General features: G+C 26.2%; 1 protein-coding gene across 10 annotated transcripts in view; it reads left to right on the top strand.

Moving 5' to 3' along the window:
- LOC111639900 (protein kinase C and casein kinase substrate in neurons protein 1-like) overlaps window positions 1-20,959 on the top strand; it is a 64,440-nt gene extending 43,481 nt beyond the window's left edge. For 7 of the 10 annotated variants that reach the window (XM_023385871.1, XM_023385883.1, XM_023385857.1 and 4 more), the window contains exons 3-10: window positions 56-255; window positions 10,228-10,365; window positions 10,565-10,791; window positions 11,396-11,516; window positions 12,932-13,039; window positions 17,711-17,832; window positions 19,138-19,292; window positions 19,564-20,959. In XM_023385871.1, the coding sequence (XP_023241639.1) occupies window positions 56-255; window positions 10,228-10,365; window positions 10,565-10,791; window positions 11,396-11,516; window positions 12,932-13,039; window positions 17,711-17,832; window positions 19,138-19,292; window positions 19,564-19,676 (1,184 nt within the window). In that variant the 3' untranslated portion in view covers window positions 19,677-20,959. The remainder of the gene's footprint in view (window positions 1-55; window positions 256-10,227; window positions 10,366-10,564; window positions 10,792-11,395; window positions 11,517-12,931; window positions 13,040-17,710; window positions 17,833-19,137; window positions 19,293-19,563) is intronic. The other 3 variants (XM_023385863.1, XM_023385914.1, XM_023385924.1) reach the window with 3 other exon arrangements.
- The last annotated feature ends 1,310 nt before the right edge of the window (window positions 20,960-22,269 follow it).

The raw sequence follows: 22,269 nt of genomic DNA, 5'->3' as shown, positions 1-22,269 counted from the left end.
CTGCTCTCATGCTTTTATTTTATTTATTTATTGATGGCTGAATTATTTTATTCAGGACCAGAGTATGGCACAACTGAGGCTGCATGGAAGGGCGTTCTTACCGAAGCAGAGAGGAGATCTGATATGAGTATTCGTGTTAAAGACCGCCTTGCAAATGAAGTAATAACTCAAATAAAGCAATGGCAAAAAGACAATTATCATAGATCTATGATGCAACTTAAAGAAAAGAAGGAAATGGATGATGCCTTCAAAAAAGTTAGTACCCATTTGATATTTATAACTTAAAATTCTGAACTGAATTATGCATAAAAGCATTTATTTATATTGATATGTTTCTTTGCTCATTGAAACTACATTACTGTATATTGAAAATGCTTTAAATTCAATTATTAAAATTTTTATCTGAAAATAAAAAATATTTATTAGATTATTTCATTTTAGAATATAATTTTAAATATATAATTAATTAATAATGCTACTTTTTATATACGTATAGTTTTTTTTAGATCCTTCTTTAATATATTTTCAGAATAATCAATTGTTAAGCAAATGATATAAAGTATTAATTATTATTAAAAGAAACTCTTATTAACTGTGGTGTAATTGAAAAAATATATTTGAACATAATCCCAATAGTATGAAAACACTAGAAATTTTAAAATACATGTAATAATAATAAAGCAAACTATTTCTATAAAAATAAAATTTAATAAATTTGCAATAAGCAATTTATTAATTTTATTGTATTCTGGTATTTTTGAAACTGTGTCCAGTAATTTTCAGTAATTCGAACACAAATCAATTATTGTATTTATTGCATCTAACATTAATGTAATTAAATATAAGAATAAGAAAAATTTATTACAAGAAAATAAGCAAGTATTTGAATGAAATTTTATACGAATAAAATTACACAATGAATTAAATAATGCTAAACAACTTCAAGTAAAATCATCTCAAATATAATTAAAATGGAAGAAAAAATATTTGATATATATTTTTTTTTGTGATAATTCATCAAAGTTTCTTTTGTAAGTCAAATTTTTCATCATTGAAAGTAAATCTGATGCTAGTTAAATTGTTAAATCAGTAACATGATCACAACATATAAAAAAGAAAAATTATTTTTTAAATATAAAATTGAAAAACTAGACTGCTATAATAAAGAAATTTTTCAGAATATTTAAAAGTTTTTGGATTAGTAATGTAAGAAAATTTATTTAAATTATATTTTAAAAATAAGTTTAATTTTTTATATATTTATTTGATCACTATATATTTATATATGTAATGTATTTTCCATCTCTAATACTATCTGTGAATACTAAAAAATAAATTTGAATACTATGAATACAGCCAATATTGTGCCAAATGTATAATCACAGTGGTGGATCTAGAAGAACCTGAAGAAGGAAGCTAACTTAAAAATTAACAATATTTGAATAATTATAAGCACCTTTTTATTAACACATGCAAGAGAATTGTATTATGGATGGTCTGATAACCATATTTACCATTGTAAATGTTTTTAAAAATAACATTTTGAAGTTTGAACAATTAAATTTTAATTTTTTTATGTCAATAGTATCTCCGTTGTATCCACCACTGCATTTCAGAAAGTCTCTTCAGCACCTCTGGTTTAATTTTTGACAAGAAAAGCTGACTAGATTCCAAATGTTTTTGAATTATTGTTTTCTTAAAACAATCTGCAGTAGGTGAGAATGAGAACAATTGTTTATTTATTTGTTCCAGTTGAGATAAAAGTACCCAAAAAGCTACCGTACTTTAAAACTCAAATTCAAAATTAAAAGTTTAGAGTTTCATTACTTCAAATTTTGTGAATTGCTTCTCTGTTTACTTTTGTTTTACTTTATTAATATATTGAAATAAATAAAAAAAGATAGATAGTAAATATTAAATAAATTATTAACTAAATAAGTTATATTAGGTAATTAATTTCAGTAAATATTCATCGTATTTGAGATCTGATAGATATTCAAATTTGAGAAAAGTGATATTCATCCAACTTTAATATATATTTATTAATTTATTATAATTATTTATTTAATATCAGTTAATGTGATATTAGTTGTTTTATTTTTAAATCTATGTCAGTTTATTAATTTATATAGATATATTTTTATTTTTATAAAATTTGTAACATTCTTCCTAGATTTAGAAAACTGTCAATAGTTCTACTGAGTTATATCCTTTAGAGAACAAAACAATGTATTAGAATGAGAAAAAAGTTAAAAAAAATGATGGATAAGTTTATCTGAGATTTTTATAGAGAAGGACAAGAGAATGAAAGTATTGAAACATTGGAAAACTTTCTTACGGTTTTTTATTTTCCTTTAAAATCTCATTCTTTTAGAAGAAAATAAGGAATTGTTAAAGCAAAGAAAATACAACATGTGTGATTGACAAAAATCCCGAAGAGAAAAATAAAAATAATATGAACTGAAATAATAAAAAAAAGTTACTTATAAAAGTTATATTGTTAAAAATTGACAAAAAACAAAATAAATTACATTACAATAATGTTATGTTTAATACATTTTTTTAATATAAATTTTAGAACATTAATCTTTTTCTTTTTTTTTTTTAATAAATAAATATTTAGATCATTTGTAACTATTGTCTTAGCATTTATTAATAATGAAAGACATCAACAACTTTAAATTAATTTGCAATTTTACTATTAAAGTGCAAAATATAATTTCAGAATTAATGAAAATTAAAATTTTTTGGTAATTCATCCAGTTAAAATTTTAATTTGATAAATAATATTATCAAAAAAAAAGTTGACCAATGGTATTTACACATTGAAAATAAATAAAAATACAACAGATTTTGCTTAATTGGGCATGATCCATTCTCTGATGTGGCCCAATTAAGTGGAATCAACTGTATATCAAAGATACAAAATTTGTCTTCATGAATCCATCTTTGTGGAAAAAACAGGCTTATGAAGAGACTCATTAATTTTACTAAAAAATAAATAAAATCTTTAAAATGGCAAAAGGAGTTTGCTCTACTCCTAATCCTCATACAAGTTCTCAACAGTCCTGAATCCTACATATAAAGAATATAAAAAAATTCTCTCTGAGAATAAGAAGAGAAAAATGATCTGTATTTCTAATAAGAGTTAATTAAAATCAATTTAACTTAACTTATTGATTAGTTATATAATTTCTGTTTCATTGTTATAAAATAATGAATTAGCCATTTTAAAATATCAGGATATTTATAAATAAATGTAAGTTTTTTTTTAAAATTCTATCCACTTTAAATTTAAAAATCTAAAATAATAATAATACAATAAATGAAATTTTCTTTATTATGTAAACTGTAATTTGAAGTATAAAGTGGAAAAATAAAATATTAAAAATGAAGAATAACAGGTATAAAAATTAATACTTAAACATAAATTACATATACAGAACATGTGGTTATAAATATTGATGAGTAAATATGAATATGCAGTTATAAATATCGATGATGGAAAGGTTACAAAATTTCTCTACATAAGCAACTTTTTAAGTGGAAGAACTGTAAATTATCTAGACCAGCATTTCTCAAGGTGTGGTCTGTGACTAAGTGCATGTCTGTGAAAAAAAATGCTGGTTCATAGAAAATTTAATAAATACATTATGAAATGTGCTAAAGTAATTAATTTTTAATGAAAATAAATTTCCTGTTTTTAAAAATGTTATTATTATTTAAATGAAATATCTCATCTATAATATAATCGAGACGGGTTGATGATGATAAGTGCAGAGCCCAAATGGTTAGGAGTTGAAAGTTGAAATTTGGTACACAGATAGGGTATATCACGAAAACGCACACTAAGAAGGGATTTTTCGAAATTCCTCCCGGGGGAGAAAGACAGGATTAAGGCTTAACACTTCCATCAACAATGGAAGTGTTAAGTAACAATGGAAGTTTTAAGTAACAATGGAAGTTTCAACAATGGAAGTGTTACATAGCAATGGAATTGTTAAGAGAAAGCGACGTGCAAGACGCAGATGCAGTTTTTTTCGTTTTTACGGGAAATCGAACATATTTTTAGATCCATCTAAAAATTCTCTAATTAGTCTGGAAACAAGGGGATTCAATTCTTGCATTCTGTGAAAACGGAAGGTTGACTGTAACGTAATAATCTTTATCTTAGTTATCGTTACTTTTGCCCGAGCAACGCCGGGCCCACCTGCTAGTTTCATAATATTGTACAAAAGTCATGCATTTAGTGAAATGCTAATTGTGATAAAAATTGTTGCATGTGCATGATATTTGAGGTGGGTATCAAGAAAAATTACTGAAAACAAATGATCCCAGATGGAAAGACTGATCTACAGAAAAAAATTATTTAGTATTTCTCATTCATTTGCTATGATTTTGGAAAATTATTCTGCAACAAAAGAACAGATTAAAAGTTTAATTTGATAGATGCTTCATATGTAAATGATTTGTAGGAAATTGTTTTTTATGTTCTATTTCATTTCTGTTTAATTTTTGCTACATGTACTAAGGGAAGTTTATTCAAAGAATGAAATTAGTCTTGAATGTGAAATCACCATAAATTTGTGCTGAATTTTTAAAAGGGTGGCATTTAAATAAAAAACATTATTTTTCATAAGATGGATATTGTAAAAGTTAATAAACTAGTGCATATATAAAATAGAATCATTGAGAGCTTTTATTGGGTTTGGGGTAGAGTGAGCCTCTTAACCATTTTTTTTTTTTAACAAATGAATTATGTAGAATAATATATATGTTAATTTATTAGTATTAAAGTTATATTTGTTTGTTTACTTTTTGGGCTGCAATTTGAAACAATTGTAGACCTATAAATTCCCCCTGTCATTCGTCTGCCTTTCTGTAATCTCAAGAATAGTGTTAGATAAATGAAATTAAAGACCAGATATGGAAAGCTTAGGGGCAGGAGGCCCTGATTAACTATATATGAACTTCCAATGCAAATTGGAAATCACATTATTTCAGTTTAAAAATTTTTCCCTGAAAGGAGTTAGATAGATGACCAGCACAACTGTATTGCTAATGAAAAAGTATGATGTACTGTACAGGTACAAAACACTGCAGTACTAATTTGAGGTGGAGAGCATATATTTTTAATTAAGTAAATTAAAGATATGATTAAAAATTGCTGCCCAGCATNGTGAGCCTCTTAACCATTTTTTTTTTTTAACAAATGAATTATGTAGAATAATATATATGTTAATTTATTAGTATTAAAGTTATATTTGTTTGTTTACTTTTTGGGCTGCAATTTGAAACAATTGTAGACCTATAAATTCCCCCTGTCATTCGTCTGCCTTTCTGTAATCTCAAGAATAGTGTTAGATAAATGAAATTAAAGACCAGATATGGAAAGCTTAGGGGCAGGAGGCCCTGATTAACTATATATGAACTTCCAATGCAAATTGGAAATCACATTATTTCAGTTTAAAAATTTTTCCCTGAAAGGAGTTAGATAGATGACCAGCACAACTGTATTGCTAATGAAAAAGTATGATGTACTGTACAGGTACAAAACACTGCAGTACTAATTTGAGGTGGAGAGCATATATTTTTAATTAAGTAAATTAAAGATATGATTAAAAATTGCTGCCCAGCATCATTGTCAGCAATTTAAAAAATGAGCAATTATTTATAATTTCTTTTATTTAAGTTTTTAATTCTTCCAAAATGAGAAGAATTAAACTCCAAAACCCCATAAATGAACTTGAAGCGGTACCTTTTTGGAGGGAACATGCCTCAGTATCTTTTTTTATATGTGCAAAATACAGCTTTTGTTTTATTTAAACAATGTTTATATACAAGAAAAAACATAAATAAGTCAAAAATATTTAAAATAAATAATCTAAATTAAAAATGTATGTATACAGTTTATACAAATTTATCTGAAACATTTTTTTATTACATAATATATGAAGATTAATGATCATAAATAAGTGAAAAATCATTTTCCAAGTACAGTAGAACCTCGAAAACTTGGCCTAATGTGGACCGAAGGGTGGCCGAGTTTGTGAAAATGCCGGGTTATCGGAAATGGGGTTAAAAAAATAAGTACGAGTGTTTCCTCAGAAAATACTGTACTGTACTTGTATGTATTGTTTACTTGAGAATATAACAGAGAATAAACTGCCCAAATACCCTTAAACAAAGGAAAAGTACGTCCTTTACGAAGGCATAGAGCCTTTACTACATGAAAATGAAAATTAATGAATACACTGTGTACAGTAATTTACCTGATAAGACAGACCTCAGAAAAATACTTTATAAGAGCTTTTATACTTTTATAAAGCTGTCTATAATGAAAATTAATTAATTAAGGATTTTTTTGCCCTGCCAGGGAGTGGCCGAGTTATATGGAGTGCCGGGTTATCGAGAGCCGAGTTTTCGAGGTTCTACTGTACTGTCTACTGTATTTATTATGCTATATGTTTGTTGCTTTATTTGATATGTAATTTCATGATACTTTTCTAACTTTTAGAACATTTTAAAACAGCTATGTAACTCTTATAGAAATGCTTCAAAAGAAATTCTTTAAATATTTTTGAAAAGGAAATTGTTATTAAAATTATTACAAACCTAGAACTAAAGGAAATTGTTATTAAAATTAAATTGAGTTAATATAATTATCTAAATTATGGATTAATTAACAAGTACAAAACAAGGAATTAATACTAATTTACCATATGTTAGTAGAGAATAGAAAATATTTTTACTTACTTTAATAGGCAAATGAGCTATATCAGATGACTTTTTATTTGAATCAAAGAAATTACTAAGGAAATATTAATATTAAAGAAGTTTGAAATTTACTGAATGCAAGATTCTTTTAACAACTGTGGAAGAGCAAGTTATAGTGTATATTATCATTATCTGTACATAAATGAACTTCATCATATCCTTTCTTTATGTTGTCATTTCAATTATCTGCATTTATAATATTATAAATGCTGATTTGAACTAAAATTTAACTCTGTTTGATATTTAAAATGTCACAAAGTTGACTGGAGTAAAATCCTCTCTTCCATGAACCTGTTACCGGTGTGTAACACATAACAAATATACAGCGGGTGACAAACATTTTCGAACTATCTCACAGTTCTTCCTCAGGCCAAGTTGACCTGAGGAAGTTTGTCGTTTGTCACCTGCTGTATATTTATTATACGTGTTATGCGCCAGTAACAGATTCAGGGAAGAGAGTATTTAAAATGTCTTTGAAAAGATTGCATTATGGTGCAACTTTGAAACAAAAACTATATTATGTTCAAAGGAGCACAGAAGTAATGATCGGAGTTATTACATGTGTCCAAAACTTAAGGATGAACACAATTGCTAATATTGATATCTAGAAAAAGTTATTGAGCCAATTAAATGGTGACAATCCTGCCACAATGTTAGTATTACTTTGCAGTTTGACGTGGACATATTCCATACTAACAAGCCTCTCTCCTTGGGTATTCTTAAGCACTTTCCATCCATTCTCCACCTATGTCCAACTGCGATAAGAAGCTTTTTCACTAAAGACTTACTTTTATTGCTTAAATTTCTAAAATTAGATAAAACATTCCTTTTATTATAATTTCTGGTGAGAACTTCTAATAGGAAAAATATTTTATTTAATTTTAATTACTTTAATTATTTAACACAGATAAAATCAGGATAATTTCATTCATATCCTTATTTGGCTGTTTTAATTTAATTAAGTGGTCACATTTGATTCATTAAGATCTATATTATAAGTAGACTGAGGATAATCATTATGTGAGTGTGGAAAGTTTTTAAAATTGGTTAATATAATCAGTAATATTTTAAAATATAAATCCTAATGCATAATTATCTGCTTTTCCTGTTTTTATCCATCTGAATATATTGCATTCCTCAATCTACATGCTAATTTCATATGTGAATTCACTCTTCTGGAGAGCAATCATGGATCTGGAAGCTAGGGTCTTCTAAGTTCCTCTATAACTTCTTCAGATATGATGCTTTGATTGCTTCTGATTTATTGATATCTTTTTCTCCCTTTATACATTTCAAATTACATAATCTGATGTTCTAGCCCTTATAATTAAAATTTCATTATACATATTCTGGCCAAGATTCCAGAATTTCCCTTCCTTCTCATCAACTCTACTGTTAACTTATTCAATAATAATCACCCCTTTCTTAAAGTTAACTTGTTTGCTTTATAGAATATATTAAATTTAAATAATCCAAATATAATGATGAAAGCTACATGAGTTAATAATGAAAAATAAGTATAAAGATACATACATCATAAAGTTTTGATATTTATACTTCAAAAAGGAAGGCTCAAATGGAAAAATATCTTTCTACATTATACTTTTTTCTCAAATAAAAATTTGTCAAATAAGATTTCTTTAATCAAGAGTATAGTTAACTCTTGGCTAAAGAAATCTTATATTCAATAATAAATGAATGGTTTCAAGAGTTTCCTTTTAGCTTCAGATCCTTTTTAAACAGATTTATAAAGATGTAATGAACTTTTTTTAAAGTTGGAAAGATGCCAAATGTTTACTTAGCATGAACAATGACTTTTAAATATTCAAAAATTATTGCTAGAGTTCTTCACTGTTAAGAACATATAATTAAACATATTAAATTATTAAAAAAGGATCTGAAGCTGAAGGAAGAGACTTGAAAACATTCATTCATTGTTGAATATATAGTAAGTGTTCTTTAGTCAAGGAGTTAATTATAACTTTTAATTAATAGAAGAGAATTAAAAAAGAATGACTCAGTTTTCCTCAATATTTTTCAGTCATCTTATTTCATATTGTACCATTTATTGCTTTAAAAGTATATTTTATACGTATAATTTATTCTTCAAATATTTATTTCAAAATTCATTTATTTACACTTAAACTTAATTAACATATTAGCAATAATTCTAATTAATATCAATAAAAGTACCAGAATTTCATATACAATGGAAGATAATTGTTCATTTTGTTTTTCTGAAGATATTTTATTTATTCATCCAGAATCTTATTTGTAATATTTGATAAGGATAAATTGTCATTTCTCTTGCAATCTATTAGGTTTTATATGGTATATATATTAAAAATTATTTAAATGTTAGATAAAGATAAGTTGAAATAATGAAAATTTGTAACATGAAATATTGCAAATTCTTCAATTGTCAGCCAGATGGCAAAAGTGGCAGATTTCAGCTTGTGTTCTGAGGAATATGGATTTGATTTAAATTTGATCATCAGAGATTTATGAGTTATCTGGCTTGGATATGTCAAGCTCAGTTCCTTATTATGGATCTGAAATCAGTGATTGACGTGACTAAAAGGCTCATTAGTCTCCACGTACTAAAAAGTTAAAAAAAATTCTCCAACTAAACTAGATTAGATTAAAAATTATAGTAAATTAGCTATTAGCATTTATTTTGATGTACTATAATGTAAATCATCTCTAATTTTCACAAACAAAATTGAAAATCTAGAAAAATTTTTATTGAATCTTTTAATTAATAAAAAAAATATTTAAAACGATCTAATTCTTGTTCATTGTGTGCATACCATATTGCAAAATAAGATAAAATAACATTATTAACAATGGTATCTTATTTATGACATTAATATATAAAATTCAAAGGGTCAAAATTTATTATTTGATAAAACTTTTTTCAAGATGATGATTCATTATCATAAGGATGCTGGGCATCAGATGATAAATTAATATGCCTCTCAAAACCTCACTAGGTCTCACTAGATTTCAAGCATTAACAAATGTTTTGGGCTCCTTCTAAGCCTTGCTTCAGGTTTTCTACATTCTATGAATGGAACATGTACAAAAATACTGTGGTTAAATTTAAATTTAAATTGCTACATTACCAACTACCTTATGATAGAGTCGAACATACATCATTATGTAACTGGGCAGGTGGTTTATGCTGATTAGAACAATGGATGATAAATTAGGAGTGTGTAAACTTTATTAGCAGTGGTGTCTTATTCTTGATATAAAATGAAGTTGCTACTTAACAAAACTCCTAAAATAATTATTTATCATTTGAAACATTTAAAATAATTTCTCAAATGTGTAAAGTGTTTTCGACAGAACTAAAATTAGTGTCAATGGTATTCATAAGCTAGTTTCTTCGAATTTTAGTGTAAGTTTATTAAATAATTATTTTTGTAATTATTTTTATAATTCCAGGCACAAAAACCATGGGCAAAATTATTGGCAAAGGTAAACAAATGTAAAGTGGATTACCATACTGCATGTAAAAATGAAAAATCAGCCATTAATCAAGAAAGAAATGCAACTGGTGATACATCTTTATCCCCTGATCAAGTAAGAATTGATGTAATTTATCAATGTAAGTGTTTGAAGAGAATATTAGATTTAAAAAAAATATAAAAATTTTTTATATTTTATTAATAAACTACAACAATTTTATGGTTAATCATGATAGCATTCGTAGAAATGATTTCTTAGATTATGAATTTAAGATAAATTATTTTAATAATTTTATAACATTAACTATTTAAAGGTAAAAAAACTTCAGGATCGTGTCACGAAATGTAAAGATGATGTCCTGAGGACCAAGGAACGTTATCAGCAGGCTCTCGGAGAAATAAATGATTTTAATTCAAAATACATGGAAGATATGATCGTCGTTTTTAATAAATGTCAAGAATTCGAAGAAAAGAGACTTAATTTTTTTAAAGAAATGTTGTTTGGTATTCATGCTTGTCTCAATATATCAACTGATACTGAGTAAATATATATATTTTAAAATTTTTAATTTAATTTATTTAGTAAATGATATCATGACTAAATTGACTTTTTCAGATATACACATTTAAAAAATTTGTTTAGTTATCTATTTAATTAATTAATTTATTAAAATGTTTATGACTTGCATAGAATTTTATGAATTTAATGTTATTTATAATTTTAAAAGTATTGTATTTAATATTTCTGCAGCATTGTAATTTTAATGTTAAACTAAATGATAACTACCTAGGTTTTGTGTGTAAACAATAGTTATGTGTTTGGCCCAATCCTTTTTAAATTGTCTTTTAAACAATGGGACAAATTATTTGTCAATTTTAAATTGCAAGTACAAACTAATGTCTATCGAGCAACCATTGCTCGATAGGTTTAGAGTAAATGCTAGTGGGTTATTATAAGTCATTGCTAGTTATATGCACAAAAATACAAAAATAAGCATACTGAGGTTAAAATTAGTAATCTTACTTATACTCTAATCTTATAATTTGTATAAAAAAGAAAAAAATATACTGTATGTACATCTTAAAGCCTGATAATTATTATTTATTTATTTATTTTTTATTAATAAACTTAATTTTTTTTTTAGATTACCTCAAATATATGAAGAATATAGACATACAATACAAAATGCAGATGCTGCTAAAGATTTAAAATGGTGGTCAAATAACCATGGAGTTGGAATGGCAATGAATTGGCCACAATTTGAGGTAAGATATATCTAAGTAAATTCATAAAAAACATTTTACATAATTTCATTTCTAACTAAAAAGAAAAGTGGGATCAAATTATATGAATTTAATAAAGTTAAGTTTATATTCCTGAATTAATATTTATAATAAATATATAAATAAATTTTCTTTCATATAGTTATAGAATGAATAATAAATGAAAATCAATATATTTTATATAACAAAGTTTTTCAATGATATCTAATTACAACAGTATAACTGCTTTATTACTTTTAAAAATCATTTACCAAATATCCTTAAATAAACAATATATATTGAAAATAATGATTCTAGTTTTCATTGGCAGAGTTTTTATAAATTATATTAGTTTTCATTAAGGTAGCTTCTCAAACATAAATCCAATTCAAACTATTTTCTTCAGAACAAAAGCATCGTTGCGAATCCACCTATTATCATCAGAATCACCCATTACAATCTTGATGATGGATGAATAGCTCAAAATTGGTAGTTTTCTCAAAAGCTTTTGTTCAGTTTGAATTGGATTTCTGTTAATTATATTTTCTGTAATTTTGTACATTGTAAAATTCCACTTAGTTAGTTAGAGAGGATCCATATCCTGTTCTTGATTCACATTCCTAAGTTTAAAATAATTTTCTTGATTTTCTATAAAGTGTCTTTGATTAAATATTTATACAATATTCAATACTAAAGCAATCAGTATTAGCATAGTAGTGGTAAATGTGTTGTTTCTTAAGGCCAATCATACAAAAGGAGAAAGAAAGACAGCAGTTAGTATTAATGGAAGATCTAATTAATCATCCGTCAATCGTCAAAATTATCAATTGAAATAGATTGATGCCTTAATTTTGCTACCTATGTATATTAGTCTTTACTCATCAAAAGCAATGACATATACCAACTGTAATTATTTACTTCTCTCCTTATATAACCACAGTAGTCAAACTGTAGCTAGAAGAGTCATGTGCAGCTTGCTGCACATGACTCTTCTAGACCCTTATTCTGGCTCCTGTACAGAATATTACATATATGTAAGTAATATGTCTGAACTTTATAAAAAGAAATTGTATAACTATACGAGAGTTGTACTAAAGGTCTGGAAGAGCCACATGTGGCTTCTGAGCCACAATTTGGCTATCATGGTTATATAACAAGATATTTATTGTAAAATTTTGAGACAATATGAATTATATTTATCTGCATATATAAAAAAAAATATTATCTAAAATTCTAAAACCTATTTTTATAAATATTTTATAAAATATAATCAGATTGTTGTTGAATTTTTTTAAAAAAACATAAATTTTACCCTTCTGTATCTTTTTCTTCTACAGTTTCTTTTCATTCTGCTTTATGATTATTTGTAAGCAATGACTTTGAGTTAATGTTATGCAACCCTGTTACTCTCATCATAGGAGTACTCCGAGGAATTCCGTGACATCATAGGAAAAAGCAAGAGAGGTGCATTTACTGACAGCGGAATCATGCTTGTTAATCAACAGAAAATCAATGAGGACGTTCCTGTAATGATAATTGTTTATTTCAGGCATACTTATAGCTTCTCTCCTACTTGGCACCTTCCATCTTGGATGCTTTCTAATTTAAAAAAAAAAACAATGGCTTTGTATTAAATTAAAAATTCAAGTTTTTATTAATGCTATTTTATCACTCTGAAATTAATAAGCTTTTAGTAGCATTAAGACAAAATTTTGTTATGAAAATAAACAGAAAATTGAATGTAGATAAAACGAAAAGCTTAATTAAAAAAATGTTCATTTCAGAATATATTAGACTCGAGACATAAAATTTGAAGAGATATCTTCTCTCATTTACGTAATTTTTAAAAAGTCAGAATGTGTTAGATTATCATTAGGCAAGAAGAAAATATGAACAGTTTAAATAAGAGAATTTATCTTTTATTTGTTTGAAGTAATAAAAATAGACATACAACTAAATTAAGACATCAAAAACTTTTTAATAGATAAGAAACATTCTCAGACTATTTACAATCTAGCTTTAGCTTACACATGTTTTAAAATCAAACATTGGAATTGCATGTTATTCTATGATTCCAAAATGTGAGAGCTAAAGCTGTACTGTAAAATAGTTTGATCATTTCTTGCCTATTGAAAAATTTTTGGTTACCTTAATTTAGTTGTACTTTTTATTTTTCATTACAACTTTAAGATATTGTACTAAGTTTTAGTGATTTTTCATAATACAGGTATATTTAATATAATAAAATAAAGTAAACAGATAAATAATTAAATTCTAATTTGAGCTTTCCTGTTACAGTTATCAAAAGACAATCATCCAATTTTAGTAAATATCTAGTAAAATATGGTGATTAAATTCCATTGATCAACTTTATCATGTTTTAGAAGAATTTCAATTTATTTTATTATATCTTAAACTGAATAAAGAAGATAAATTCTTTTATATAAGTTTTCAGTGTAAATATCATAATTATTTTATGCTAAAAATCACATTGATAAAATTCAAATACTGAGCGAATGATTTCATTTCATATGTAAAATGTAATTTTATTCTAATGAGGAATAAAGTCAATTTCAAAGCCATTGTTCTTATCTGCACTTTTTCCTTTAACCATTCCTTTATTCTTATTTAAATCCCATACTAATCCATAGGACAGAGGCTCACAACTAAAATTATAACATCTTCTCCCACCTGAAAATTTCCTTCATTTGAGCTAAAATGGAATAATGAACTTATTCCTGAAAATTAAAATGAATGGCTGTGGTATATAATAATTAAAATTTGATGTATTAACAAAACTTTTCTAATGTTAATTATACCTGACTTTAATAATAAATTTTAATATTTGATTATATAAGGTATTATCAGTGGTATAACTATTTTGCTGCATAGTCAACCATGAAGACCGTGAAGACAAGATTTTGATATGAGTAACCTTTTCGTTGTTTCGGGAGGGTCCTAAAGGTTAGAGCTTGCTCTGAAGTTGAAAATCATAGTTATGCCACTGAATATTATATTAATATTAAAATATTTATATCACATATACTTAAGGGTTTAAACTGTGTAAGCATTCTATGATTTGTTGATATGCAATTATTTATCATAAAATGTTAATTTTAATCACACAATTTTGCAGAAAAGATATTGCTTTTATTCATTTTAGTTTACAGATTGCCATGGCATGTCAAAAAATTATACAACAGAATAAGTGACATAAAATTGCTCTTCTGGTTTTATTTTCTCAGATGAAAAATTATGTGTAGAGGACAAATTTTTCTGAAAAGGGAAATGACATTACGGATATGTTTAAATATAAATAGGACAGTTTTTAAAGCTAAAATGGAGGAAAAGGATGTTTTCCTCTTAGATATCATATAGTAATTCTATTCTTAATGGATGTTGATCATTCTGGCCCATGTTTGTCTATCATTGCTGCTCCGAATGATTGTTACTCCAGTCCACTTTCTTCATTTTATAATCACGATGTTTTTGAGTATCAGGCCTTCTTTTTTCCTCTATCTTTTTTGCTGTATAATATTTTTTGTTTTTATGTATCCAAAGTATGCAACTCTTATACTCTTTATGACCAATTTTTCCAGTTCTCTCATATTTACAAAAAAACTTTTGATTTTTTTACAAAAATTTGGAAATTCTTCAACTCCAAATTGAAGCTTATTTCTCCCTTTTACTTTCTTGGTATACATAACAAGGGAAAGTATTGCAATCGTCTCATTAGACTCTCTGCAAATCTCTACATTTTGAGATCCTGAAAAAGTAAAAAGGGTGGGAATTCCTCTTTTTTGTGGATGTGTGTGCATGCGCATGTATGTTGGTGTCTATTTAATTTAATATCTTGGGATGAAGTAATGATTAAGAAATAAAATTTGGCATGGTAGCTTGTGTATAAAGGGCTTTAATGCTATAAAATCCTGATGGTTAAAAGTCAATATCATAAAAAGTCTATGTCATAGACTTAATGATATTGACTTTTTGTCAGACTTAATGAAAGGTTTACTTGTTAGCATTTACAATATTTTTTATAAAACTCATCTCTATTCTCAAAATTAAGCTTCTTTTTTTAACAAAATCTCATAACAGATGGCACCAAGAGAATTTTCAGTTTTGTGGTAGTGTCTTAATGTTTTTTTTTGGGAAAGTTATGCACTTCATTGCTGGATTTTTTACTCAACAAGTGCTCAACTTATGGGTAATATATTAGACTTAGGAACAGGAGATCAAGTTTTGTTATTATTGAGAGTTCAAAAGCACCAAATTTCAAGTTAAAGTTGAATTCAACTTTAAAATGAAATTACTTAAGTGCGGAATAGTTTTTGCCGTTTTTCCTCTTAAGATACAAATCTATTTGTGATATATTCAAGCTTATTGTTCTGTTTAATATCAATATTGAAGGATCTGAAGCATTGTTGCTTCTTAATGAACTTATCATACAGAAGACTTAAAGATAACAGGAATAAAACTAGACTTTATTTGTATAATACCAATAAAGTCTAATTTTTAGTAGATTTAGTATTAGTTTTATTTTAGCTTTATTGGTATAATACCAATAAAGTCTACACTTCAGATCCTTCAATACAAATCTATATTTTTAAAATTTATAATATTTTTTATACAATACTTATATAGTATCTGATTAACATCATGTATAATTCTTCCTTTTTTCTTTATACTGTAATTAATTGTTTTTAACATTAATCAAATGTTTTGATTTCCATTAACAAAATCCACATGAAGATTGTTAACTTTACTATTTAATAACTTTTGAAAATTGTAGCATTATTACTGTTTTATTTTAATTTTCTGTTCTCTAATTTTATAAGTGCCATGGAAAAATTCCATAATACAGAATGAATAAAAGTAATGATTTAGTCAGTTTAGTTTATTGAAATATTGAGATTTTTTTAAGTATATGTGATAATTTCACCATTCAGTCTTAAAGTTATGGAAGTTAGTGCCCAAAATTATATTGGAGTACACCAGATAGAGTATTAACAAATAACCTTGAACTATTCATAGAACATAAAAACAGATTTTTAAATTCCTGTAAAGTTTACTTTGAATTGGCTCTTTTGGTTGAATTGAATAACTATACATAAAACTATAAATAATGCTGTTAATAATATATATTATATTGTACCATTAAAACTTTATAATGAATACCATTGATAATAGAACAAAATATTAAGACATTTAACATCTATTTATTTCCATAAGTGATAAACCATTACAAAGAATAAAGTTTTATGTTTTTAATTAAGATATTTGTTAAGGAAGCTTCTCAAATGTAATTATGATTCAAGCTGCTTTTATCAGAGTGCAAATTTTTTAGAAAACTCAAGTGGCAATGGATGTCCTGCATATGTCAAACATCCATCATCAGAAGTTAACAAGAGAAATAAAGGCTGAAAGAATAAATAAAAATAGAGATAATCCTTGTGACTATTTTTCCTGAAACACAAATATGAATGCTAACACATACAATAAGCACTATGTCAACATATTGTGTTTCTTGCAGCTGATGTTGGCTTCTTGTGATGGAAGATGGATTCTTAATGATGTGAGTGAGGGTCTTGATAACGAAACTATCTCTTGTGATGACATAAGCATGCCAAAAGGTTTGTATAGCAATGTAGGCATCTGTGATGGAATCCTGGCTCTGATGAGAGCCAAAGATTAGATTAGTTTATTTCTTTTGCTAACTCTAGGTAGTAATAAATGATATCTGGAAAATAACGTGCATGCAATTTACAAAAAACTTCTGGAATCCGAACTTTGCAAAATTGTGTCATTAGCATATTGTAACGAAGGTCACACAATGCAGTGTGTTAAGTAAATAATGTAAGTAAATGGATGAAAGAGACATTACAATATTCTGAAGATGATCTAAGATAATGAATTCCCTATTGACAAACATAAGATTATAATTTTAACATGCCCATTTTAATATTGATGAAACACCAATAAATTAAAGAAAAATAAATTAAACATAAATACAGTATATATAAATATTTAAAGTTTCAGACTGAATGGATTAAAAATAAAATTTGAATTTATTAAAATAATTGAAGAAAATTAATTTTTTGATATATTGACAATACAATTTTCAATTAACTTAATATTTGTGTCAAGAATATAAAGAATTTATTTGTCATTCCATTTGTTTCACTTCAATATTACAGGAATTCATTCCAGAATTACAGAATTCTTCTAAAAAGGAAAAGAGAGATTCCGATTCTGACATCATTAAAAATAACAAGGAGAAAACTAAAAATTCTTCGACAAAAAATCATTCAGTTAACTCGTAAGTATATGTTTCATTCATATTCTATATAATTTGCATGGAAATTTGTGTTTAATGGATTTAGAAAACAAGTTTATATCTCGGTATTAATTTAACTTAATAGTCATTGCTAAAAGAGATAGATGGAATGTGTTATTTTAATAAATAACTTAGTAGGAATTTTTAATTTATAATGAAATAAGTTTATCTTACATGCTTCTAAATTGTTGATGTGCAAAATTTAATATAAGATGCCTTCTGAAAATCAGAGAATTTAATTTATTATTAGAAATGTCTCCATACAAAAACTGCTCTATTCATGTTGATAAATAAACATCAATTTCCTATGACCTGTTAAAGTCCTGTTTGAGGGATAAAATTCACAAAAAAATGAAACACATTCAAAATTAAACTTTGAATGAACCAGTCTCAAATGTTTCCAGTTTAAAAGCAGGCATTTTGTTCTATTTTTGAAATTATTGAAGAATATGTAGTGAGTATGAATCGCCAAGATTCAGACTCAATATTGGTGAGGAGTACAAGGACTGTATAAAAAGAATACAATGTAAAGAAGGGAACTATATTTATATCACGTAGAATTCAATAATTAATACACTAGTACACTAGTTACTAAGATTACAAAAAAACCACTTAGCCTAGTGGTGATAATTACAGTATATACAATGGCAAGTACATGTTGAGACCACTGACACGTTCATTGAATCTTGTTCAATCCAACAATAAAAAAAAGCAGTCAGGAACAGGCACACTGTACATGAGTATGAATTATTTAGTTAATCTTCCCTTCCTAAGCAACAGTTCTTCAGCTTTTATATCTCATTTCACTACAACTAACCCCAGACCAACGAGTGGTTGCTGAAGACGGAGGCATGCAACAAATGGAACATTTTACAAGCAAAAATATTGTGACAGTATAAGAAATATAGATAATATAAAAATATAGAACAATTTAGTGATGGAGCACTATAAATATTTTGTTCATTTGAAGCTCAAGTTTGTAGAGTTAATGAATATTCAGTTTGTCTCTGTTATCAGAAAATTCCATGGTAATATTAAATTTTAAGACAGGTAATGATTAGTAAATACTACTAATTTTTAAATAAACAAGCTCATGTACCGAAAAAACCAGCAGGATATCCATTTAATATGGAAGGAAACATGTGCTAATGTGAGTTTTTGTAGTTTGTAAGCTTGTTTATTTAAATTTTAAAATATTTCATTTTTAGAAAATAAATTCTATAAATTTCTGCATTATGAAAATCTGAATTACTCAATTTTATAGCATTATATATTTTTTTAATCAAGTAGTAATGGACAGCAAGATCACACATCTTACGATGATGACGAATGGGATGAATACTGTAATGATGCATTAGTAGATAATGGCGAACCAGGAGTCCCAGTGAAAGCTCTCTATGAATATACGGCAACGGAAGCAGATGAGTTATCATTTAAACAAGGTAAACCGAATTAGGAATTATTTTGTTGTCATTAAATAATAAATGTAGATTTATTATAATATAATTAGAAGTTAAGAGTTCTTTTAATTGCAATAAAAAATATTTAGATTGTTCTCTAGAGTCAGAGATTAAGAGAAGACAGAATTGAATAAAAGTATAATGTAAAATTATAAACTTATATTCTAAATAATAAGAATAAATTATAACTGAAACTCAAAATAAAAATATTAAATTCTAGAATTAATATGCCCAACTGTTTTTTTTCATTTAGGAGATGTATTTGAAAAATTAGAGGACGAAGATGATCAAGGATGGTGCAAGGGACGCAAAGATGGAAAAATCGGATTGTATCCAGCAAATTACGTCGAATTAGTTCATAATTAATATCAGGAAACAATATTATAAATATATAACAGAAACATATATACACAGTATATATGTAAGAATGAAAGAAAAAATTTGATTTATTCATTGTGCCAATGTTTATTGTTAAGTATGGCTATTGATGCTTGACTATTATACAAAAAGTTCACATTTATGTGAATGAGTGGAAAAGTATGTTTTTATTTAAATGTGTTTAGTTTTTGTGTACAGTTGTCCTGACGTAACGATTTGATAATTTTGGTTTTCATGACATTTTAATTTCCCGTTTTCGAGACATGCCATTTCAATCGACGTCAAAGGTAAAATTCTATCGTTTCTATTTTCATCTACATAGAAGGTAGGAATTATATTATCAATATGCTTGAAATAAATATAACAAAAAAATCAAATGAAAATATATAAGCAATTAAAATATAATCTTAACAAAAGATTTATTGAAAGATATTGTTTTAAATATCACTGTAATATATGTCTGATTACTGTTTGTCTAGATATATTAATATTTAACATATATAACTCCTTCAATTTATGTAATTATTTTGTATTAAGCATCATAGATGTGCTCAAATGAGAGATCATTTTTAAATTTGTGAAAATATTTTAACATTTATATCTTTCAAAACAAATCAGGAAATTTTTGATGATGACAATACAGCAGAGTCTTGATTATCTGGCATAAATGTTAATAGTAGCAGTTCTGATAACACAAATATACGAAATTTGAGCTGCATTTGGAAGTAAATTGTTAGTATCAGTAATGTAATAAAACCTTCATTTACTTGTCTGCCATGCTATGTGCAATGTATACTCTAAGAAAACAAGTTCCATACGAAGTAAGGCATTTAGAAAGGAAGAATATTACTGTTTGATGCTTGCACATAGTTCTAAACTGTACAGATTTCAGTCAAAAACATTTTTCAAAATGTCTAGGGCAAAAAAGGCAAGAAAAAAACTGTTTAAGATAATCAGAAACCAGATAATCAGGACTCTACTGTAATTTAAAATAACTTGCATTATAAATTCACAGGTAAAGACGTAATTTATATTAATTGTAACAAGATTACTAATTTACGTATTTTAAAATTTTTGATAATTTAGTCAGTTACAAAACAATTTTACATTGAAGTAACAAAACAGAGAAAAAATAACTGTTTTTTATAATTTTGTTGTGCACCATTTGAAAATATGCTCTTTTAATATCAAAAAAACAAAACAAAGTCGATCCTAAACAGTTTCCAATATTTCAATTTTTCACAAATAAAATAATAAAAATACACTTTCTATTGCTCACATTAATAAAATTTTAGAAATAATTTTACAATAAATAAATAAAAATAAATAAATAAATAAAGTACAAATCTCAAAATCTTATATTTCTCATAAAGAAAAATGATTACGAGACGCTTCTTAAAAATATTTTAATTTTTTATTGTTAGATTGATTTTTTTTAATTAAAAAATATATTTATCATTCTATGAATATATTTATCATCATTTACATTACTTTTCAGGATATAATTTAATTATAAATTGAGTATTCTTTGCATCGGTAAGATGAATAATTGATTTATATATATGCAAGATCAAACTGGAACAGTATAATCTTGTGCCAAACTTCTAAACATTAAAATATGTACAGATCCTTTCACACATCTTGACTGGGCATTGCATTTTACTTGGGGCTCTGGAAGTTTTAAAATGTTCAAGAGTTCTTTTTTTGGCAATTACGGTGACCTTGTCAAAGATTTGCCAAACAATTTGTTTCCTTTATTAAGTAAATAGACCGATTCCTGTTACTGCACATTTTATAGCCCAACTATGATTTGTGAAAGAAGCTGTACACAAATAAGAAATAAGAATCTGTAAGATATTTATCAAATATTTTATAATAGTGAACCAAGTTCAACAAGATGACCCAGTGAAAAGTTTACTTGCAAAGAAGAGTTGAGGAAGCTAGATTTTTGAATAATGAGCTTTCAATCTCTTTCCATCCTTTGGACACTAAGAGGGCCATTTCTGCATACCTGTTGAAGATTTGGTTAGGCCCACAATGGGAGCAACTGGGTGGTGAGGGATAGGACCCGATATATCTGGGGCACACCACTTGAAAAGTTTGTAGAGTTGATTGCCGAGATTCGATTCCGAGGCTCCACAATGGTAGGCCGACACCTTAACTGTCTCGACCATTAAATTGTTTTGTATTTTAAAGTATCCAAATCAATTTATTGTAAAAGAAGAGCACAATAAGATTATAATGTTTAGCTGGTTCCAATTTAAGATCTTAACTAAGATCTTAACTAAGTGTGATTTTTAACTTAGTTAAAAATCGAAGTAAGTAGACATAATATACAAACAACTCTTTGTTTTTAAGATAATTCATTAGAAATATTTGTTGATTTTCTTGTATTATAATTAAATTAATAATGGCATTGTAAATAATTTTGTGAATGATTTTTATACTGTTTTTTAGAGGCAAATAATGTAAAAATTATAAATTTTCTAAACTACTAATATTGTACATACATCAATTTTTTTATATATTTTAATGATAGAAATAGTTATATGGAAAATGTTGCTTAATGTCAAATTCTTCA

The sequence above is a fragment of the Centruroides sculpturatus genome, unplaced genomic scaffold (assembly GCF_000671375.1).
Source record: "Centruroides sculpturatus isolate CEXI.00-Female unplaced genomic scaffold, Cexi_2.0 scaffold147, whole genome shotgun sequence".
NCBI lineage: Eukaryota > Metazoa > Arthropoda > Arachnida > Scorpiones > Buthidae > Centruroides > Centruroides sculpturatus.
The sequence above is the reverse complement of the archived record's forward strand: the minus strand, read 5'-3'. Positions and strand labels throughout refer to the sequence as shown.